Source organism: Simochromis diagramma, unplaced genomic scaffold (genome assembly GCF_900408965.1).
Source record: "Simochromis diagramma unplaced genomic scaffold, fSimDia1.1 OVJJ01000371.1, whole genome shotgun sequence".
Classification (NCBI taxonomy): domain Eukaryota; kingdom Metazoa; phylum Chordata; class Actinopteri; order Cichliformes; family Cichlidae; genus Simochromis; species Simochromis diagramma.
This window is the reverse complement of record NW_024386920.1, coordinates 3,357,806-3,379,283: the sequence shown is the minus strand read 5'-3', so window position 1 is coordinate 3,379,283 and position 21,478 is coordinate 3,357,806. Positions and strand designations below refer to the sequence as shown.

General features: G+C 40.1%; 1 protein-coding gene and 1 long non-coding RNA gene across 3 annotated transcripts in view; one reads left to right on the top strand and one right to left on the bottom strand.

Moving 5' to 3' along the window:
• The window catches only part of si:ch211-176g6.2 (ras-associating and dilute domain-containing protein), a 38,658-nt gene extending 17,588 nt beyond the window's left edge, over nt 1-21,070 (bottom strand). The window contains exons 1-10 of one of the 2 annotated variants that reach the window (XM_040036807.1): nt 20,295-21,070; nt 14,536-14,741; nt 13,110-13,284; nt 10,741-10,973; nt 9,337-9,758; nt 3,364-3,660; nt 2,851-3,243; nt 2,271-2,308; nt 1,959-2,185; nt 1,623-1,735 (exon numbers count right to left, since the gene is read on the bottom strand). In XM_040036807.1, coding sequence (XP_039892741.1) covers nt 1,623-1,735; nt 1,959-2,185; nt 2,271-2,308; nt 2,851-3,243; nt 3,364-3,660; nt 9,337-9,758; nt 10,741-10,973; nt 13,110-13,284; nt 14,536-14,741; nt 20,295-20,422 — 2,232 coding nt within the window. In that variant the 5' untranslated portion in view covers nt 20,423-21,070. The remainder of the gene's footprint in view (nt 1-1,622; nt 1,736-1,958; nt 2,186-2,270; nt 2,309-2,850; nt 3,244-3,363; nt 3,661-9,336; nt 9,759-10,740; nt 10,974-13,109; nt 13,285-14,535; nt 14,742-20,294) is intronic. The other variant, XM_040036808.1, reaches the window with a different exon arrangement.
• Nucleotides 4,008-19,909, top strand: LOC120736575. Its single transcript, XR_005696535.1, has 3 exons — nt 4,008-4,190; nt 7,944-7,946; nt 19,899-19,909. It is a non-coding gene; the product is annotated as an uncharacterized LOC120736575 (long non-coding RNA).
• Nucleotides 21,071-21,478: the final 408 nt, after the last annotated feature.

Genomic DNA, 21,478 nt, shown 5'->3' with positions numbered 1-21,478 from the left:
AGTTGCTCTAATTTGTAAATTGTTTTGTAGAGATAACTAACTGACAATGAAAAGGAAATTATAAATATTACCAGTTGATTAGTTAATTTGGATATACTCCAATAAAGTATTTTATAAGCAAAACGGTGCAGGAGAGAAGTTAAGGTGAACAAATTAAATTTTCTAAAAGGTAAAATTATGCATCATGTTAGAAATTACTATCTGTAGGCAGGTATCTAGACCATATCCTCCAACACTTTTCCTCTTTAAAGAACCAGGGTCATATTACTGAGTTCCTTCCTTCACAGGAAAATTGTTTAAGAAAAGAAAATTGCAGCTGCCAGAATTTATGTGAGACCTCTGTTTTTCTATCTTTAACATGTCAGCATGTCAGGCTGGCTAATGTCATTTGCTAATGATGTCTTGGATGTGGCCTAATACTTGAAAAGACAGAACTCTTTAAATCTGCATTGTTCGTTTGAAGCATCACAGTAACTGGAAGAGGAGACTTCCATATCAACTATCAGCTTAAAGATGTAACTGTATGACTCCAAAATAGGACAGTCTCCTGATTAATTTTTTTTTGGATGCTATTTTCACCCACACACTGAACTGGAAATTTGTCTGAAACTTTCCTGGGCAGAGCTCCATGGGTGTGGCGCTTTAGTGAAAGTGCACAACTGGATACTGTGGCTACAATAAAATATGTTTTTTCTCTTTTCCCAAGGAACACTGTGTGAATAAAGCACAACATAAATCAATACAAACATACAGAGTAAGAACTGTAAATGATTTACCTTTAGTGTCAGGAACTTGGAAAAATGTGCTTACTAGTTTTCCTTCTGTGAGATAAGTATGAACATCAGTCTTTAGTCTAGGAACTAAAATTGGACCTAGAACAAGGAGACAACTAGCCTAGCTTAGCATAAATAATGGAAAGGAGCTTGACTAACTCTTAAACTTCTAGAAAAATTAGACAACCATATACCAATACAGACATTTCACTTGTATATTTGAATTAATAATTCTTTTTTTTGCCTTTGGGAAACCTGGCCTTTTTATTGCTCAAGGTGGAATCATAGTTTACTAACAAGGTGCTAACTTACTGGAATACACTGTGTTTTCACTGGCATGAAACATCCAAACTAAGAAGGAAGAAAGAAAGAGTAAAAAAAGAAGAGAAAAACTACGAAGCTTGAAAACCAAAAAAAAAAAAAGCTAGGTCTTCATTACTTCATTAGTACAACTGTCACATCATACAGACATTTGAAACTTTGTTAGCATGAGAATATGTGCACAAAGTCCTTTCTCTACAAATAAAAAGTTGAAAGAAATGGTTCCTTGCTAACACACACACACACACACACACCTACACACCCACACACAGGCCCTTGGTGTCCCGCCTCTCTCCCATGTCACAATGCACTCAGTGTGGTCTGGCAGCATTGCTGCTCTGTCTGCTAGAAAACTACTGGAATGCTAACTAAGCTCTTTATTCTCAGCCATTTGCAATGGGTGGACCAGATGATCTACAAGTTGTCTATGCAGGTCAGATTGTTTCCTTCCAGTTAAACCAAGGACATATGTAATCAGCAATTTGTAAACCGCACCACTGAGTCACTTCCTTGATAGTAGTCTGTTACCTTAGTGAAGTAGTACACACACTGCTGAAAGGCGAGCATGATGACCTCCTCTAGGACAGCTATCGTCTCTTCGCTGGCTGAACGGACGCAGGACATCAGAAGCTCTAACAATACTGAAAGGTATACATTCAGAAACGCATAAATGTCATGTCATCATATGGTTGTTAATGTGGACTGTGCTTTATAATGTTACACTGTTTGGTTGCACTACTGCCCAGCATAAGCTAAATAAGGAATATTATGAATTTTAAATTATGCCAGCAGAGAACAAGCAGAATAGCTCCCCTTTAATTATTATTATGGCTACATGCTCTCTACAGCACCTAAACAACTAACCCAAGTTCTTTACTTCCTTGCTCTCATCATCTTCCCTCTCTGGTTCCTCCTTTTGTTCCTCCTCTTCTTGGGCTCTCCACTCCAGAATAAGAGGCAGCTGGTGCTGAATGAGCTGCAGCAGCTCCAGGCTGTTTGACATCCACACCACTAGGGGGTGCAGTCCAGGGATCAGCTCTTGGAGGCAGAGAAGAGTGGGGTCTTCTGGGTTTGAACCTTCGCACCTGAGACTGCAACACAGGAGGAAAGCTGTGCAGTGTTCTCTGTGAACTGTAATATAATTAGTGTCGGGGAAATAAAGAAAGCTCTGCTTACACTTCAGGCTGAACTGCAGCCAGCTCCTTGGTCTGCTCCTGCACGACAAGATTAAAAGTTTTGGAGTGACTTAAAATAGCAATAGGTAAAATTGTAAGCCAGAGCCATCTGGGGGATATAACACAGTATTTCTCTGTTCTTCAGATAGTAACTTAATTTAGTAATTCAGTCCTTGGTTGCTACAGTGAACAGCAGTTTGAGTTCCTAAGAAATGATTCCCTGAAGAAAGTTCTGCTTTGGGAAATTAACTTTTGGAACAGAATTTTAAGCCTGATTTTCTCCCTGCAGACACTTTCTCTTTGGTCTCGGTGTGCTCGTGCTGGATGCACTCAGCAACACTTGAAAGTGACCTCTCCTTTGGTTAGCAGTGAAGCAGATGATTGAAAAAGACTGTGTAAGCACATCATGGCGACCAGCTATGGATCTCTTTAAATATTAACCTGTGCACATCCTTTTTTAAACATGAAATCTCTGATTTCCTGACATTGAACACATCTGGAGCAACTTTTTTTGCTTGTTGTTGTTATGCTCCACTTTAAAATGTGGCAGAGCTCCTTATATGTTTTTTACTACAACTCACCCACATGGCACTCTGAACTCCACTTGCAATACGCAGCAGGAGCCTGCGTAGGTCTGACGTTTGAAGACAAACTGATGAATACTGAACACACATGCACAACAGGAATGCAACAGTCAATGGTGGTCTACCACTGATGCTTCCACTGCTCCCCATAGCAACAATCTCCTTCACAATAATGTCCTCGTCTTCAGCTGCATAGCTAAGAGTCAGACTGTGGCCTTCAGGTGATTTTAGAAATGGAGGCCCTCCGCTCAAGGGCAGTTTGCAGTTTGGGCTCTGGTAGGTGATGCAGGTGCTACAGAGGATCTTTTCGCTTGTAGTTGCAGAGGTGGTGTGACCTAGAGTCCAGGAGGCGGCAGACAGGCTGGGTTCAAGAGCATCACTGATCACTTCCTTTATTTTCCAGAAAGAAACAAGAAACATGAAACATGAAGCAGGATTTGCACATAAGAAAAAATCCAAATTGATTAAAAGTAAAAGATTTTGGTTCTTGTGAAGGTAATCTGCTGTTACCTTGTGCATTGAAGCTAGAGGGTCTTTGAAAAGAAACAAGTAGTGCTGTCCCAACCCAATAATATCACCAGAGCAAAGCGGTTCCTCATTTCTCAGCCCTTTTCCATTCTTAGTGACCACGGCATCCTGACACGGGCAGAGAACAGTGGGTGCAACGGCGCTGTGGCGAAGGAAGTAGCAGTGTCTCGGAAGAATATCAGCGGCAAAGAGAAGGATATCAGCCTTTGACCCTTCCTTGTGACCGCTTTGTTGACCAACAACAATATTTGGGCTGGCAAGGAGGTAGATGACAAAGTCCTGAGTGAAGAAATAAATGACAAGTTACCAAACAATCACCAAGAGTTCACTATATCTCATCTTCTCTCAAATGTATTACACCCTGTACAGTGCCGTTGTCTGCTGGTGCTTTGTTCAGGCATGCTCAAAGAATTTCTTTTAGTATATAAAGAAGCATTATGATTACCTGACCTCCCATGTGAGATTTTTATTTTTTTACTTTGGTATTATTGTTTTGGTTTTACCTGCTCTTTGATTACATTTAACTTCCAGATCTACTTGGTTTAATTCAATTTTATTCATACAGCGCCAAATCACAACAACGGTCGCTTCAAGGCGCTCTGTATTGTAAGGTAGACCCTACAATAATACACACAGAGAAAAACCCAACAATCATATGACCCCTGTGAGCAAGCACTTTGGCGACAGTGGGAACTAAAAACTCCCTTTTAACAGGAAGAAACCTCCATCTTAACCAGGCTCATGGAGGGGGGGCCATCTCTGGTGACCGGTTCAGGTGAGAGAAGGAAGACAGTATAAAGACATGCTGTGTTTAAGCACCAAAAGCTTTAGAATGGATCATAGTTTTGGTTCAAATCAGAACTTGCACAATGATCCAGTGACAGGTTCCAATACTTCTAATATAGCCTATGAATGGTTGCCTGAAGAGGATTTAGTGATAGTAGGAAAGCTAAAAAACAAGAATGCAAAGATCTGCTTAATACAATTCAATGACAAGTGTCTGCACAGTGAATGCTAGCATGCTGTACTTGAGTATAAACAGTGGTAAAAAACTGCATTTAGTAACAGAAAGGTGTGTCCACACAGGCAATGCCAACATGGAAATCTGTGCTGACACAAAATCTGTGACATTCAGTGACTTCAGTAGGGTTCAGCTTTTCTGAACTTTGAGGCGAGCAACGGAAGTGACTGTCACTGAGCTCAAACCATATTTTAATTACCATATGACAGGATTGTAAATATATTTGAGGGTTATCCAGTTATCCAGGCAATCGAAGTCTGGAATGTCCGCTATCAACCAACCATCAGCAATAAAGCAAATTGCTACTGGTGTGAATGCCATAGACATTCCAGACAGAACTCTGAGGTCTAAGTCATCGTAGGTGGAACACTACTATTAATGCTAACCCTAAACCTATATTTTAGAGAAGGTAAAAACTGATTTTTTTTTTTTTTTTTGTCTGATTAATTTCTTTGTACCTTGATTGCAGAGACTTGGGAGCACAATTTAAAGGTACAGTAAGTAATATTTTGACATTATTTAGTAGAAAAAAAGACCGTTGTACTCATAAATATACATTGATTAGTGTATATGTACATCTTCTAAAAAACTGATGCATTCTCACAAACTCGGAATGAATTCATTAAAAATACATGGCAGCGAGCGCTCCTGTGGGAATTTGGAGGGATAAGAAAAGATTTTACACACTGTACCTTTAATAAAAAAGAAAAAATACATCTTCTGATTGCCCAAGTTTAAGAAAGCATATCAATCACTGAAGAGCCAGCAGCAGTCTAGTTGCGGTTGAAGAATAGCGTCAAAATTAAAGTTGAACAGATGTTGCAGATGTTACTCTGTCATCAGCTCAAGGTGCTTCTTAAATAGCGCCTGAATGTCCTTGTTAGACTTTCTAGTAATAGGTTTGCATTCAAGAATCATTTTCTTCTGTCTATTTGCCAATTATATAGACAGTGGAAAAAAACAACAATTAAAAAAATCTTGAGAAAATTATGAGCAGAAGAAAGAAAAGCACACACTTCAAACCTCACACATTTGTGTCCACTGAGCTAAGTGCCATTATGTTCATGTGGTAGCATTACTGAGTTAATGATGCTGATCTGACACATGCTGCAAACTTCACAAACCAAAGGGTAACGTGAAGTCGGCTACATCGATCTTATATACACAGTTTGTGGTTAATCAGCAACATATCTGCAACATGTTAACAGACTGCATCTATTTGACTTTGTTTGGTCTGTAAAGAAGTAAAAAATGTTATAAAAAAAAGGCTCAAATCTGAGTAATGAGTGCTTTTGTAATGCTTGAGTTCATTTTATGGATAGTGCTGTGATCTGGAGACACAACTACACACTTTAGCCCTTTTGTTAATCACTAACAAAAAGAAAGATTGAATTTAGTGCATTACGTCAGTCCACCATCAGCTATGTAACAGTCTCCCTCAAACAAGCTTAGCAGTCTGATCATGTGGAGGTACTGGAATTAAAATCTAGATCCAAGCCTGATTAGACAAACAATGTTTTATTAGCCCCAGTGAGTGGCAAGCATAGTGTGTAGAGATTATTATGTTTGACATTCCCCTTGTGATGCTTGTGTTTTCCAACTGGACAGATTAAAGCTGAATTAATGCACAAATAAACTCTTTAAACCTTTATAATAGTATATCTTGGGGGTACATGATTATATTCTTATGAAGGGTATTTTGGGAAAGAGCTGTGACGCAGAGCTAAAGCACTGCAGAATCTGTGTATGTGTGTGTGTGCCTGCATGTGTGCGGCTGTTGGCCACCGTTAAAAAACCACTGGTAATCAGTCAGGAAGCAGTGCCAGGCTTGTCTTCTTCTGTTTCCTGAACAGTGTTTTTATACTGACAGTTTTTCTACGTGCTGTTCACTGACCTTCACAATAATGATTCTTTCCGCTGCCTCTCACTTTCACTTAAGAAAACAATGGATTTTACAGCACATGTAACACTGTACTTTAAAATGTAATGGTTTGCATATGGAAATATTTTTTAAAGAAGCTGAAAACAACGTACATGCAGCTAAAACTGTAGAGCAGTCTAAATTTACCGTTAGCTGAGTCTTGCCCAACAATTATACCTCATCGTTTTAGCTAACCACACCTAACAGAGGCAGAGCTACTGACTGACTATAGCGGTTTTTAAGTGTAGAATCTACCTAGCTAACTGATAAAGCAAGTTCTCGTTCTATGAATTTTATATAAATGCATTTCAACTTAACAACTCATTAAATTGTCTGGTGAAAACTGCATGGTGCTAAAAGGCTGAAGCTAAAACTGCCTATTCCAGTCAAAAGTTAGCATGCTCAGCAGTTGACATAGAAGACACAGCAACGTATTCCATTGTGTTACTCAATGAGAGTAACGTATTCTGAATACTTTGGATTCAGAATACTCTTAATATAAAATGAGTAACAGTAGGGTGGACATTAGTTGAGGCTGCACTTTATGCAGCGATTTCGTATAGAAAATTATTCGGCGCGTAAATAAAACAGGCCCGCGGCTGCGAACCGTAGTAAAGAGACCTCTGGCTAATATGTCGGGTTCCATGTCGGGCTCGTAGCCGAAAACTAGCTTTACTTTGTTGTCTGGGTCAACTTTGCTAACGAGAGAGAGAGCGAGGCGTTGAAAGGCTGCTCCAACGGAAGTTATTGTTTCGGAGGAAAACACGAACACAGTGTACAGTCAAGTCTAAATAGCTTACTTACAACTGGGCTCGTCAGGCACTCTTTTTGGCTGCAGTGGTTATTATTATATTTACATGTTCCATACATGCTATGGCTGTAACACTCTGCCTATTGCCTTCATATTAAATAATTTTTTGAATAATACTTTAAAAAAATATTTCTTCACGTCATTATGTGGGCCGCAAGTAGAGGTGGCATGGGCCCCGAGATTGAGACACAGGCATTAGAGCCTCTCAATGTGTGTTTTGTTTGCATTTCCACCGGCGTGGAATTACCAAAAATAGAGAGGGCATAGCCTAACATATGAAGCAGGAAAAGATCGCAGTGTAATCCCTTTATTTCGCAAAGTAACTGTACTCTGATAACCACCTTTTTAAACAGTAACTGTAATGGAATACAGTTACTCATATTTTGTATTTTAAATACGTAATGCCGGTACATGTATTCCGTTACCCCCAACACTGGAAACAGAATCATTGTTATAGTGAAAATGTAACTATGAGTACAAGATAAAATGTTAAGATCCATTCTGGCCAACTGCAAAAAAGTACAGTTTCCTAATCCTAATCCTAGAAAGTGTTACCATTCAAAACATCTTAAGATGTTAACATTACAGGGTTTGAGAAGCTTGCCAAACATTTACCTAACAGTTCTTTACTTGCTTGTCTCACTGTGTGTTAACAGACCTCTCTCAACTGAATTATAGTTGTTATTTATCTGTCTCTCTTCCACAGCATGTCTTTATCCTGTCTTCCTTCTCTCACCCCAATCAGTCACAGCAGATGGCCCCGCCCCTCCCTGAGCCTGGTTCTGCTGGAGGTTTCTTCCTGTTAAAAGGGAGTTTTTCCTTCCCACTGTCACCAAAGTGCTTGCTCATAGGGGGTCATATGATTGTTGGGTTTTTCTCTGTATGTATTATTGTAGGATCTACCTTACAATATAAAGCCAAATGAATTGTCTGGTTTAAGCTCCAAGAGGGACACAAGAAAAATGCTTTGCTTGAGGCTTCAGAATGAGACCTCACTAACCAATGGGTGACCTCACAGTGGCCTTGTCCATCTTATACATACAGGCTATATTTAGGAAGTGTGAGGTGAGCCCCTTTGGGGGGGTCAATGTAGTGATCATGCTGGTCCAGGACCAGGATAAATGAGGAGTGTTACATCTTTGCCATGCATATGGATAAAAATAATGCAGATTGCTCAAGTCCCAAACAGATGCAGATGATTAGCAGTGGCAAAGCCTAAGAAGAAAATTTAAGGGAAATAACCAAATGAGTTTCCCAATACTGTTGTCTGCCATTATTTTTTGTTTTTGTTTCTTTTGTGGGAGTGAACAGTTGGTAGTGTTACCCAAACTCAGCATCCGGGACAAACTTCCACACAGTAAGTAAAAACACATGTGTAGTTATTATGAACAGGACCATTTTTTTTAAATGTTGCACATACACACTTTTTAGGTCTGTATGTAGTGTACTGTTATGCTGCTGGTTCTGTAAACATAATATGATAGCTATTGCAACTTTTTAGAACAAATAAATGAGGGAGCTCTGGCAGTAGCAGTAGAGGACATCAAAGTTAAGTGGTAACAATAACTTGAAATATAGTTTGGGTTTCACCTTTCATGAGCACAATTCACAATTTTATCCCTGGGAAACTTTTAAAGCATTGATTACTTAACTATAAAGATAAACTTTATGTAATAGCTGAATTGTCATGACACTTTAATGCCAATTCAGCTTGTGTGCATCAGTAATGCTAATGCAATGACACTGTAAAATACACTGCTAGTCTAAATCTTTTTAGTGCGATCATATAAATAATGACCTCTGTGGTAAGTAAAGCTTGGTTGTTGCTGAAGGTTCTGAAGGTGAGGTAAATAAAACAGTAGCTAAAGTACACAGTGTAACCAAAAGTTTTTCAGTTTGATTATCACTTTCTGCATGTTTCCTGTCTTGTCCTATTGGCCGAAGAGGCAAATTGCCAGAAAAAATAAAACTGACATCAGATAGACCATTCCCTAAACGTACACTATTGTCTTTTTAGGGGTTTTTTATCATATAAAAACACCACTCACCCGCTACTAAACTCTTTAAATGGACGATTTCAACACTCGAACATGTAAAAAAGCCAAAGCACTGACAGGCATTGCTGTTTCCTACTGCTGCTGACATATGATTGGAAAACTGCTTTTCAGGGTCAGATGCAGAGCGTGTGTTTGGATATGATACCTGCGCGGGGTTGTAGCCCTGCAGCAGTAGCAGGTATGGACAGTCGTGAGGAGGGTGAATAGAGTACTGTGTGGTGTTATCGTCGCTGCTCTCTGTCTCCTCCCTCTCCGACTCCTCTACTTCCTGCTCGCCTCTCCGCCTTGACGGACAGAGGTTCTCTGTTTTGGCCCCCTCTGAGGGAGCTGCAAGGCTGTGAATGTGATTCTGTTCTGGATGCTCAAAGCTTTGCACTGACGTTTGATTCGGGCACTCGCTTTCATCCTTGACACGTTTTTCGTGATCTGTGTCGTGTTTGGTCTCTAAGAGGTCCATCTCACTTTTGCTCCTCCACAGTTTCTGGCTCCGGCTCATGGTTTTCTCTATGAGGGTGGAGGTCACTCTGGAGCGGCTCTTCTGCAGCTTACGAGCCTGAGCATTGATACCTGAGAGGGAGATGAATAAACAAATAAGAGAGCTGGGAATAGCGTTCTAACTACATCCAAACTGAGCTGCAGTAAAAATATACAGAGCTCAGGGCTAATGGAATGTGGTAATAGAGCAACACCCTTTTTTTTTTCTTCCTGAAGCAAGGTGAGGTGTGTGTGAATCTCGGTCATTTGTCCATGGTGTGTTTATGCCAGGATGAACACAGAGAAGCACCATACAGGAAACAGACCTCAGTGGAAAGAAAGACAGAGCTCATGGAAAAAAAGAAGAAAAAACGTCACCCCCGCAGCAGGCATCTACAAGCTGACACCGATAGAAGGCCATCACAAGCTGTGCCATTCATAAAAGCAAAACACATAACAGGACACAGTCTTACACTACGAACACAGCTGTGTCAACCACAGCTGGGGCCCTTAGTAGAAATGATTGTAGAAAATAGTCCAGCCAGTGCTGTTACAGTACCACGGAGTGTTTGTGTCAGGTATCTGTGGAAAGTTCTGGTGTTTTTCTTCTGTCGCATCATGCTTTGTAAGGCCAATTAGATATTGTAGCAGTGTAAATCTTTTACAGCATTTTGCAGCAAGCAGTGAAGTACAAAAGATAGGGTGTGTCACTGGAAGAAATCTAATTAAACAAGTGTGTCTGCGACATCAATTACATTTAAAGTTTTAAAGAACATTTTAATGGAACTGAGAGCAAATGTGATCCCCAAATTTGCAGCAGAAATTGAAAAGAAAGGAAAAAAAGAAATAGTAGACCTATTAAAATATAGCTTGGCCTATGTGGCTTGGCCTACTTTCACTGGAACAACAACGTGCCAACAAACCACATTTTTACTGTGAGAACTTTAAAACTGGGCTTAACACTGACAATGCTTCATTTACTGGTGAAGACTCCTATTCCAGGGCATGCACCCTGGTTCAGGATGTGGTATAGTGTGCAACGATAACTCCTTATTGCCCTGTGGCTATAGCGTACCAGCAGTGATGGTATCCTTCTCTTTGGATGTCTTCTCCTCTACTGAACTTCTCTTCTGGATTTCGAATCGTCTTGCCAAACCATCTCTGGGTTTCCACAGCGACTGCAGGAGGAGGGGTTTTTCATGGTCGCCCAGTACTCGGAAACCTTCTGTTCTCCACGGATGATTACTAATGGAACCAATGGTGTCACAGAGAACGTAGGACTCCGCTTCCTCCTTTCTCAGGCCATACCTAGATCACAGTTAGCCATGTTATCATCCTTTCAAACCCAGAGACAGAGCACTAAAACAGTAGGCAGCAACATTTCTCCTGAGACTGTCTCACCGTTCTGCCAACAATAATGGACAATATCATTAATTCTCTTGAGACTTTAACCGAAGCATTACATTCAGAAGCACTCAAGGTTTACGTTCGCTTGTTAGCAGCTAACTATGCTTGTTTCTTCACAGTGGGTTTATTAAATGTTTCTTGCGTAAAACACCCTTCTGCTGTGTCTAGAAACTAATTTCTTAAAAGAAGTGACAGCAAATTGCAAAACTTTATACTGAGCTCAAAAATGCTTAAATGCTCTGAACAAGTGAGAGAGACTGTTCTTGAGTGCAATATTAGCTCATCACCAAAAGCAACTGCTTTCACATAAGTGTTTATATACATTACATGCAGTACTATGTAAAAGTGCAACTAATTTCTTCTTTGCTAAGTTGTCCATTATGTGTAGACACAACACTGATTCATCCCTTGAATTAGATGAGTTTTTGTGCTTGAATGATTCATTTATCAGTGTTAAGTGGTAAACAAGTAAGTAAAATAAAAAACCCGAAACATTCCTCTGAAAATGTCAGGTACAAGGAGGGGACTGAATCAGCAGCTAACGTCAAGAGAAAAACTAAAAGACCTTTAGAAAATCTGGAGCTCTATTGCTAAAAACACTTACAAATTAAAAGAAAGTCTGCGTCTTACAGTACTGTACTAACTTTACAATTTATCAATGTAATTTTGACTGATAAACCTTCATAGACAAACAAACACAAGGTCAAATAAGTCAAACTGACTAACTTACTGTTTGCTAAGCCATTACGCTACTGCTAATGTTAGCAAGCACTGCCTGTTAACTGAATCTTCAAGCCTTTAATCCTGCTTCACTTTTTATGTAGAGGGCATCCAACCTAACTAATTTAACATACCATTGACAAACTATTATGTGTGCATAGATTTCTTAGCAACTAGTTGCACATTTGTCCATACAACAGAATTAATATTTAACTTTAGAGTTGTTTTGTGCTTGCTTGTTGAATGTTAATCCAATATTCACTTTCCTTTGGGCTTTAATTCGATTTCCATTTGCTCCTGAGGGAAATATCTGTATTTAAAGATGCTAAAACCCAACTTTGTTTGCCAGCTAGTTGCTAACTATGTCTGCCTTTGTTGCCGTGCATGTAGTGGGTTTTTAAGAGCTGGAAATGGGTTTGCTGGGAGTGAACCAAGTAAAAAATGCTTCAGGCTGTTAGAAACTCAACAATTAGCTCCAAGAGGCTAAAATGTTTGGTATAATTGATGGAAGCTGTAGAAACTAGGGGTGATTCTTAGTGGTTTCTTCACTGTTGGCACCATTTTTAACTTTACATATTGTAATGGGTCAATGGTCAACATTAAAGGAATTAATGCAGCTTTGACACATTTGTCTTCCAGATGTAACAGACCCTCCTTTTATTCTGTTTCTTTGAAGTAGTCAAAGCAGTATCTTATGAATATTACAATAAACCTGTTTTCATTACACAAAAAAAGAATTATTTGAGACTGTTTGCTGAACCGTTACTAAATGCATAATGTAGTAATGGCATATTTAAATGTCACTGCTGCAGAGAATTATTTTCACTAAGAGAAAAGAGTCATGATTTACTCCTTCCTCTACAAAGTGAATACCGCTTGCATTAATCATCCCATTATGTTTTTTGGCTGAAATATAAGCAAACGCTGACAGACACTGATTCTCTAGAGGCCGCCTCGGAGCTGGGCCACACTGGCTGTCTTTAACACAAGCCTGTGGTTTTCTCTGGTCCTTTTCAGCAATACTAACTCAGTGGCCCTGTGTGCACTATACTGCAGTTATAACAAACAGAGCAACGGGTCATACCAACTTTGTTCATCTGAAATATACAATACTAAACACAGAAACATAAATGCACTAACCTTTCATCAGGCACTATAGCCAGTCTATAAAACTATTCTGACTGCATTGATATACAAACTCCGCTCCAGCAGAAGAAGCATATGGATATACATAACTCAGCCAGGCTCATGAGCAAACACACAAAGCAGGCACATATGGCAGGCAGACGCATGTTCCCAGATAACACATGGTCTCACCGTTCAAGGGCCTCTTTGACGAGCTCTTTTGCACTGGAGTGCGTGGTGGCGAGGACGCTTTTATAGTGAGCTCCTTCCAGGATTTCATTTCCAAAGATCTTCAGGATTCCTGGGGCAGTTATCTGATTGGACAGCTCAGATGGGTCTTCTGCAATTAAAGCATCTGCAGAGATCACTGCAGAAAGGGAAGGAAGGTTTAATGCTTTACTCAGTTGTGGTTTGGTATTATCGATGAAAGGCCAAACTTTTACATGTGATTACAAAAATTAGTTTTTATTAAAGGAGCTCCATGTTTTATTCTTAACTCTGCTAGAGTAGCTTTGTATGATTCACATTTAGTAAATACTATATTTACTTTTTTTTTAACCTCATTCTTGAAGCCAGGTTAAGTCAGGTTTCCTCTGAGTTGCTGCCCATTAAAAAACAAAAGGTTTGAACAGAAGGTTGGTGGGGCTTCTGTGCTCAGGGCCAGTTTCGGTATATCTACTCTATCTTCACATCATATAGAGCCAAGAGTAGAAGAATAACTGTCAGAAATTGAGCGGATAGAACAGCCTGAAGCCTGAAAAAGTATAACAGGTCCCCCTTGATGGAGCATTAGTAAAAAAGCATGCAGTAAAACAAGTTTAATGCTAACTGATGCAGTTTAGGCTGGTTCCTCAGTTTCTCTTTAGCTGATTGTCATTCAAAACAATTTTAACCAATTTCAGAATGCATATTTGCATTTGAATGCACTTTGTTTTTGTGACTTTCCAAAAATTGAAGGACAATGTAATGAAAAAATATGGTGAAAATTAATGTACAGTAAGTGCAGTGGTTCCCATATAGCACTTTTTTACTCTACGTGAACACTCAAAGCACTATATAATCACACTAGCATTTATTTCTACATCCAGGTGCTCTCTATCTCACATTCTCACTCCAGTGAACATAATGGGAGCAACTCGGGTTCAGAATCTTGCCCAAGGACACTTTGGCTGGCTAGGAATCAAATTTCCTGCCTTCCGATAGTAGATGACCTGCTCTACATCCTGAGCCACAGCCCCTTACTGTACATCCATGACCCGCTGAATGAATATTCTTTATAACACAAACTGCACAACTGATGCAGCCAGTTTAACTTAGTGGTATTGTTTGATTTAATCAAAACAATTATTATTAAAATGAAAACAGCAGAGGCAGAGCTACTCTGACTTTTATTTTCTAAACTGGCTCAGCCTGCATGCAAGATTTTGGTATTAATCTAAAGCGCTTGCAAACTAGTGCCAAAATAGCTCTGATGATATCATTTGGGTCATCGTCTTGCACATCATCACTTATCCCAGAGCCACAAGTCATTTGTGCTAAAAAAACACTAGCTGTAGCATTAGCACAACAAATCCTGAGTGTAAACATGCAGGGAGAAAGTAAAGTCACTGTGACCTACTGCTTCCCTTCCTGGTGTGGACAGACAATGATGACTTGAGTCCTGCAGTCAGTGCCATGGAGCCTGAGGTGGAGGTGGGGGTGCGGAGAAAGACACCTGAGAGGCGGTGGGTGTTCCGACGAATGCGGCTTTTGCAGGGCTGTCTTATGGCCACGCCCTCAGCAGATCTGCTAGCAGATGAACTTCCAGTGGATGAAGCTGAACTGCTAAATAAAAAAGTAAAAAAAAGAGTGTTTGAGAAACATTTTGAACACTTACCAGCTGGAGGACTGATACAGCCTTTACAGAAGATCAAGGAAGACATGTTTGTGTCTTCAATCAATCAGACAATCATCAGCCACAAAAAAAGGGAACCAAAACAAAGATATTAGAAAAAGCAAATCTAATCATAAAGTATCATGTCCATTCTTGAAAGCAGCACGTATGCTAGGCACATACCGTTCTGACCGTAATGCAGTGCTGTCTGGTTTCCTTCACCATGCTTCTCTAAGCTCTCTTGGGACATGAATGAAATAACCAAGTGTTGCTTTACTTCTGACTGAGCCTCTAAGCTACTTATCATTATGGTTCAAAGGTTCTCTGCAGTTACGCCACCACTTGGGAATAAACGATTTTACATGTCTGATTGATAATCTTAGCACTCCTAGTTGCACATAAGCAGTTGCATTAGAGGATAATGAAAGCTCCTTCAAGTTCTCTCAGCTCAAAATGTGGGTTTATTTGTAGAAGAAATACGCAGTGGCATTTTTTTCAGTTTGGTCTTCAGCTTCTGAATCAGGCCAATAGTCTTAAAAAAAGCAAGAAGAGCACCAGTAGCTGAGCTCATCATAGTGTAGTGTGTGTAGTAGTGTGCAACAATACTGCAAGGCTCTAGCTGTACCAAACTTAAGTTCATGTGTCCATGTTGAATTAAAAACCACTTGCCTGAGCTTTTTCAACTTTGAACTGAACTTCAGTGTGACAGTATCATTGTCCATGTATGTGTTAGTGCAGCTTCACTGCTGGCATCTTTATGGTTGTGTTTCTTCAAGGGATAAGTCCCTGTAGAGCAAGGTGAATTTTGCTGAATATCTTTCATTTAAAACCTCGTTTTATTTTATGATGAAATACTTTTGTAATGGCTCTCGTTGTGTATGATACCTATAGTTTGAGTTTCCTGGTCTTAGCTGACAGGTTTGGTACCCAGTGTGGTCTTCTGCTGGTGTAACCCATCTGTTTCAAGGTTACATATGTTGTGCACTTGATTAGTGGCTATTATTTCAGTTTGTGGTCTTCTTATCAGCTCAAAGCAGTCTGACCATTCTCCTCTGAGCTCTGGCATTTTCATTTTAATCTCCACGCCACATCTAAAGTCACTTAAATCATCATTCTTCCCTATCCCTATTCATAATCAGTTTGAAATTCAGTAGGTCACCTTAATTATGGCTAAATGGCTAAATGGAGTTCCTGCAGTGTGACTGTCTGATTAGATATCTGTGTCAATGAGTGGTTGAACAGATGTATGTAAGAAAGTGGACGATGAGCGTAGAATTGATGACTCTGCCTCAAGGTACAAGAAATGTAAATCTTACAGTAACAGTTTATAGTGCAGCCTGTCAACTGTAATTAAATAATATTTCAATATATTTTATTTGAAATAACAATAGAAGTATATTTACATACAAATACTTAAGAAGGTAACAAGTCATATTCTACAGGAAACAAAGAAATAATTATGCGGTAAGTAAATTTAACTTATGTGGTTACATATGTAGAACAATTTTAAGTTCTACATAAGTAATTTTAAGTACTGTGTGATTTCCCTGTACTTTTTAGAGTGTGGCTGTATTTTAGAGTGGGATAACCTTGCCTAACTTACAGGTATTTTACAGAAAAGGAGACAGAAATGATCCTGTAAGTAATATGAAGTATGGCCTAACTGAGCTGTGTGCAAGTACCTGATGGTTTTGTGGGAAAACAAGTATTCATTAGTTAAAATTACTTACATACTACTTAAATTTACTTAGAGTGTAAATATTTCTTTGCTTCCTAACAAAATCTGACTTGTTGCCCACTTATTCAAGTGCACCTACCATTAAGTATTTGTATCTAAATATAATTAATAGTAATTTCAAATAATATACATCAAATCGTCGACCTTGGGCTGGAAACACCAATCTGCAGATGGATTCTAAACTTCCTCACAAACAGGCCCCAGGTGGTGAGAGTTGGTAATAGTGATGTGACGTTCTGTATCGAGGCTTCGAAGCGTGTGTCGAGTAATGGAGGGGGCGTTTCCGCGAAGCGCGTATCGAGGCTTGCTTCATTTATGGGAGGAGCTGAAAATGATGACGTCCGAAGCCTCGCTGCCCGGCTGTACCACGTGACTGGTTCAGGAAGCGGTTCGAACTTTGCCGCGAGCTATGACAGCGATATAAACCCCTCAGACCCCATTCAAAATGTGGGCGTTTGATGGAGAGTTGCGGTTAGTGAGAGTTAGAGACAGTTTGGAAAAAAAAGAAATCGCCTACGACCTGCCACAGTGGAGAAACTGTTGTTTTTAAATAAAAACCAATGATGTGTCCCCTAAACACTAATCACTGTCCTTGCCTCAATGTTACAAAAGCACAACCACTGTCCACACCTCACCTCACAGTATATGATCATTTCCATTTTAGGCATTTCCAAATAATCATTTTCCATACTGCCAGGATAAATATACACAGTATACTGCCATCACTACAATATAGATGTTTTACACACTCCTTTTGTTGTTGACATTTACAGGCTGTGTGCAAAATGCCACACTCTTCAAATTCATGCCAACGAATATTTTTACGTCCAGTAGGTGTCCTGCTAGAGCAAATGAAGCTTCAAGAAGCTTCGCGTTGGGGTGAACCAACTGGATGAAAAGCTTCAGTGCTTCATGAAGCTTCATCTGCCCATCACTAGTTGGTAAGCACACCTTGTGAAGTAGTCGGACTCGAACGTCAAGGAAGGTGGTAGGGAAGCAGACTATGCAGACATTTTAGGTTTCCAAGGTGAGCAATTTATTTGCAGTGAACTTAATTTGATGTATAACTTAACAAAACTTCCCCCAAATCAATTCATTTAACAAAACTCAACATAACATGGCTCTGGTGACACAGCTCACCTCTCCTCTCTCCTGCATCTGGTAGAGACTGGCTTTAAATAGGGCCATCAATTTCCCTCCAATTGCCCAGCCAGTACCACTCACTCAACTGAGGGATCTAAAACTCTACACAGATTATCTAAAAACACAAAACCTCTACACACTTCTAACATGCACATTTACACAACTAAATGGCAGTATTAACAAAAGGAAAAACATTCAACAAATCCCTTTAAACATTAACACAAACAAAAGGAAGCATCTCTCTGGAAAAAGAAACCCCTCCACTTGGTTTGACCTGACGATGTCATGTGTGACATGATCAGGACTTTAAAATGAGGAAATGCCAGGCAGGCGTTTCCCCACACCTGACACTCATGATGACTGAAAAGACAAACAGAGTAAGTATGAACAAATGACTTAATCTGTAACATAATAAAGTATAAAGAAACATAACTTAGTATTTGTCTTAATTTGCAGAATGTTTGATTTGCCGGCAACAAAACGCTTACACAAACAAACCCGGGATAGTGAGTGAAGCAATGTTACTTGACAAATAACAAATAATAGCAAATACATAGAAACAGAATAATGTGTACAATGTGCAAAAAAAAGGTAAACACATATGGGACAAATGGAGAGAATTGCAACTGCTTCTCCACTTTGTCACACACCTCCTCACCACTCATCCTAAACACAGATACGCCACAGGGTTGTGTGCTTAGCCCCCTCCTATATTCCCTGTTCACACACGACTGTGTTGCTAAACACGAGTCCAACATCATCATCAAGTTTGCGGATGACACAACCATCATAGGCCTCATCACAGGCAATGATGGCCTATAGAGAGGAGGTGATGGCACTGTACGAGTGGTGTCTGGAAAATAACCTGACTCTCAACATCAGCAAAACTAGAGAGATGATAGTGGACTACCGGAAACGACCAGTCAGAGAACACCAGCCCATCCACATCAACGGTGTCAAGGTCGGAAGGGTCAGCAGCTTCAAGTTCCTTGGAGTCAACATCACAGACGACTTCTCCTGGACCCTTCACACAGACACTGCTATCAGGAAAGCTCGCCAGCGGCTTTACTTCCTGAGGAGGCTGCGGAAGTTTGGCATGAACGCCAACATCACCTCAAATTTTTACAGGTGTGCAATTGAGAGCTTGCTGACCAGCTGCATCACAGTTTGGTACGGACGCTGCTCTGCCAGCAAGCCGTAAATCACTACAGAGGGTGGTGAAGGCAGCAGAGCACATCACTGGCACGAGGCTTCCTGCCATTCAGGACATTTATCTCCAGCGATGCCTCCGTAAAGCACACAGCATCATCAAGGACCAGAGCCACCCAGCACATCAGCTCTTCTCCTTGTTACCATCTGGCAGACGTTACAGGAGTCTGTCTGCTCGGACTACAAGACTCAAAAACAGTTTTTACCACCAAGCCATACGACACCCAAACCACAACACTTAAACACACACAACACAGTCCACAGGATGCACTCAGAAGCTAACTGCAGCTTCACAAGTACTCTGTTTAATCTGCACTGGTCACTCCACTTTATTGTTATTGATATTTATATTTAAAAGTGCAATACTGTAATTTTCTGCTGCTCATTCCTGTGCAATATCCCATCTGCCCTCCCGTCATATTTCTTTTCAAGATTTTCTTATTTAATCACTAGTGTACATATATTTATATTTATAGATACATATATATTTAGTCATCTTTTCTCTTTTACCACGTCTCTCTAATATTTTGCTCCTTACTATTTTTCTATTTTTTATTATTTTATTTTATTATATTTTATTATATTTTCTTCTACTGTATCATGCTGCTGAGTGACTGCTGCTCGTCAAACACATTTCATTGCAATGTTGACCCTGTGCTAACTTGCATATGACAAATAAAACTGAAAACTGAAAACTGAAAATTCCACTTAATGATTGTGCTTTTAGTAAATGGCTATATTATAAAGCATTACCACTCTTACAACTCTGGGTCTGTTTGCCATGGATGACTGCAAAACACTACGAAAAAAGTAAGAAGTGGAAAACTGAACTGTGAAATGCTATAGGAGAAGTAGACTGACAAATGCATGTGTGTATAATTTTAAAAATCTATGTAAAAACACGACTGAGCCAAAAATGACCCCATTCAGTCACTTGAAGTTTAAAATTTCCGATCAGTTCCTGTTCACAGTGACTGGGACTAATATTACATGAAATACAAAACATTCAAATCGGAAGAAAGAGACAGAAGTAAACTTGCACTTGGGGATACAAATGTTTTGTCAGGTGAACAATCAACATGGATCATCTGTTTTTGTTACAATTAAAGTCAAGTTCACAGTTCAAATACACAGACAGTCTGTCAGTGTGAATGTGGACCTCATGCTTTGTTATATCCAGTGGCTTAGGGGATCGCAAGTTCCAGGACACATCAGGATTGAATACATAACAGCATACAACAACATTCAGACAGCATGCCTAACAATACAATCAAATGACAGGAAGCACGAAGACAGAAGTAAAGGTGCACTGAGGCAGACAAAAGTTTGGTCAGGTGAACAACTTGTTAATTAAAGTGCATATGAACACAATTTTGCACGAATACGCATTTGTTAGCACGTGTTTCATACTCACTGCTGAGAGCCATCACTGGTCTTCCTCCCCAGCCTGACAAACCGTCTCTTTGGGAGAGCTGCAGGTAAGTTCGGGGGTCTTGGTGGTAGAGAGCGCAGCTCCTCAGAGGAATCTTTAATCCGACTCATTCCTGTCTGATCCACCTGGTGCTACGTTAAAGTGGTTTTATTCTAAATGATCAGAGAGGGTTATTCTCGTGCTCGACTGGAGAACAGCCGGTGTTGCCTTGCATCATTCCTGACATGTTCCATTCAGGAACCGAGGCGCAAATTCATCCAGCTGCTGCTTCATTTTCCGGAATAAGCGCTGCAGATGTTTCCAACCCTCATCCAGCTGTTGACGGACTGCTCAGTCCAACAACAGCGACGAAGCTTCTCCAGTTACAACTTCATCTCTTAACTGTCTCTGGGACGCTGACACGTGATCGAAATATATCTTACTGATGTCATTCCAGGGAGCGGACACATCTGATGAACACTGCTGCCATTATGACGTATCCTGTCCGCTTCCAAAGGAAGCAGCCTGTTTCAAATTCATAACGAACCCGCTCTCCAGATGTGTTTCGACAGCGCAACTGCCTGAAAGTGCCAAGGGTGCACACACCCGCCCACCCGCACTGAAACTTTCAAAATAAAAGCTTACTGAAGAACTCGTCTGACCTTTTAAATCCCAGCTTTCACACCATTGCACCGCTTTTCTTGCTGTGGAAGATGTGCTAAGTTCACGTCTGTGCTTGAAGCAGACAGAGGAACTCGAGCAGTGAGTGAATCCAAGATTTCTGTGTCCATCACTCCATCTTCTGGCTGAAAGCAGATCACAGCCAGCGCCCTAACCATAACCTTTTTCCTGACCTTAACCAGGACTTTAATGATGTTAAATAGCGTGTTTCTAAGCGATTTGAAGAAAAAGAGCGAACATGTGTAGATTGAGTCCACGCGGTTCTCATAATTCCTCATTTTCCCGAGGTCGTCATTTAGGAACGTGGTGGGTAGCCGAAAACGTAATATGTTGACGATTTGTCACCTAGCGTAAAATGTTACGCTTTGGGAGTGAGAACGTGTTGTTACAGCAGGATTTTTTTTATTTATTTATTTTATTAATGTAGGCTTAATATTCTAATTTGCAGTTCCGATTTTTTTTTTCTTTTACTCTTAAATCTACTAGATTCTACCTTTGCAATGATT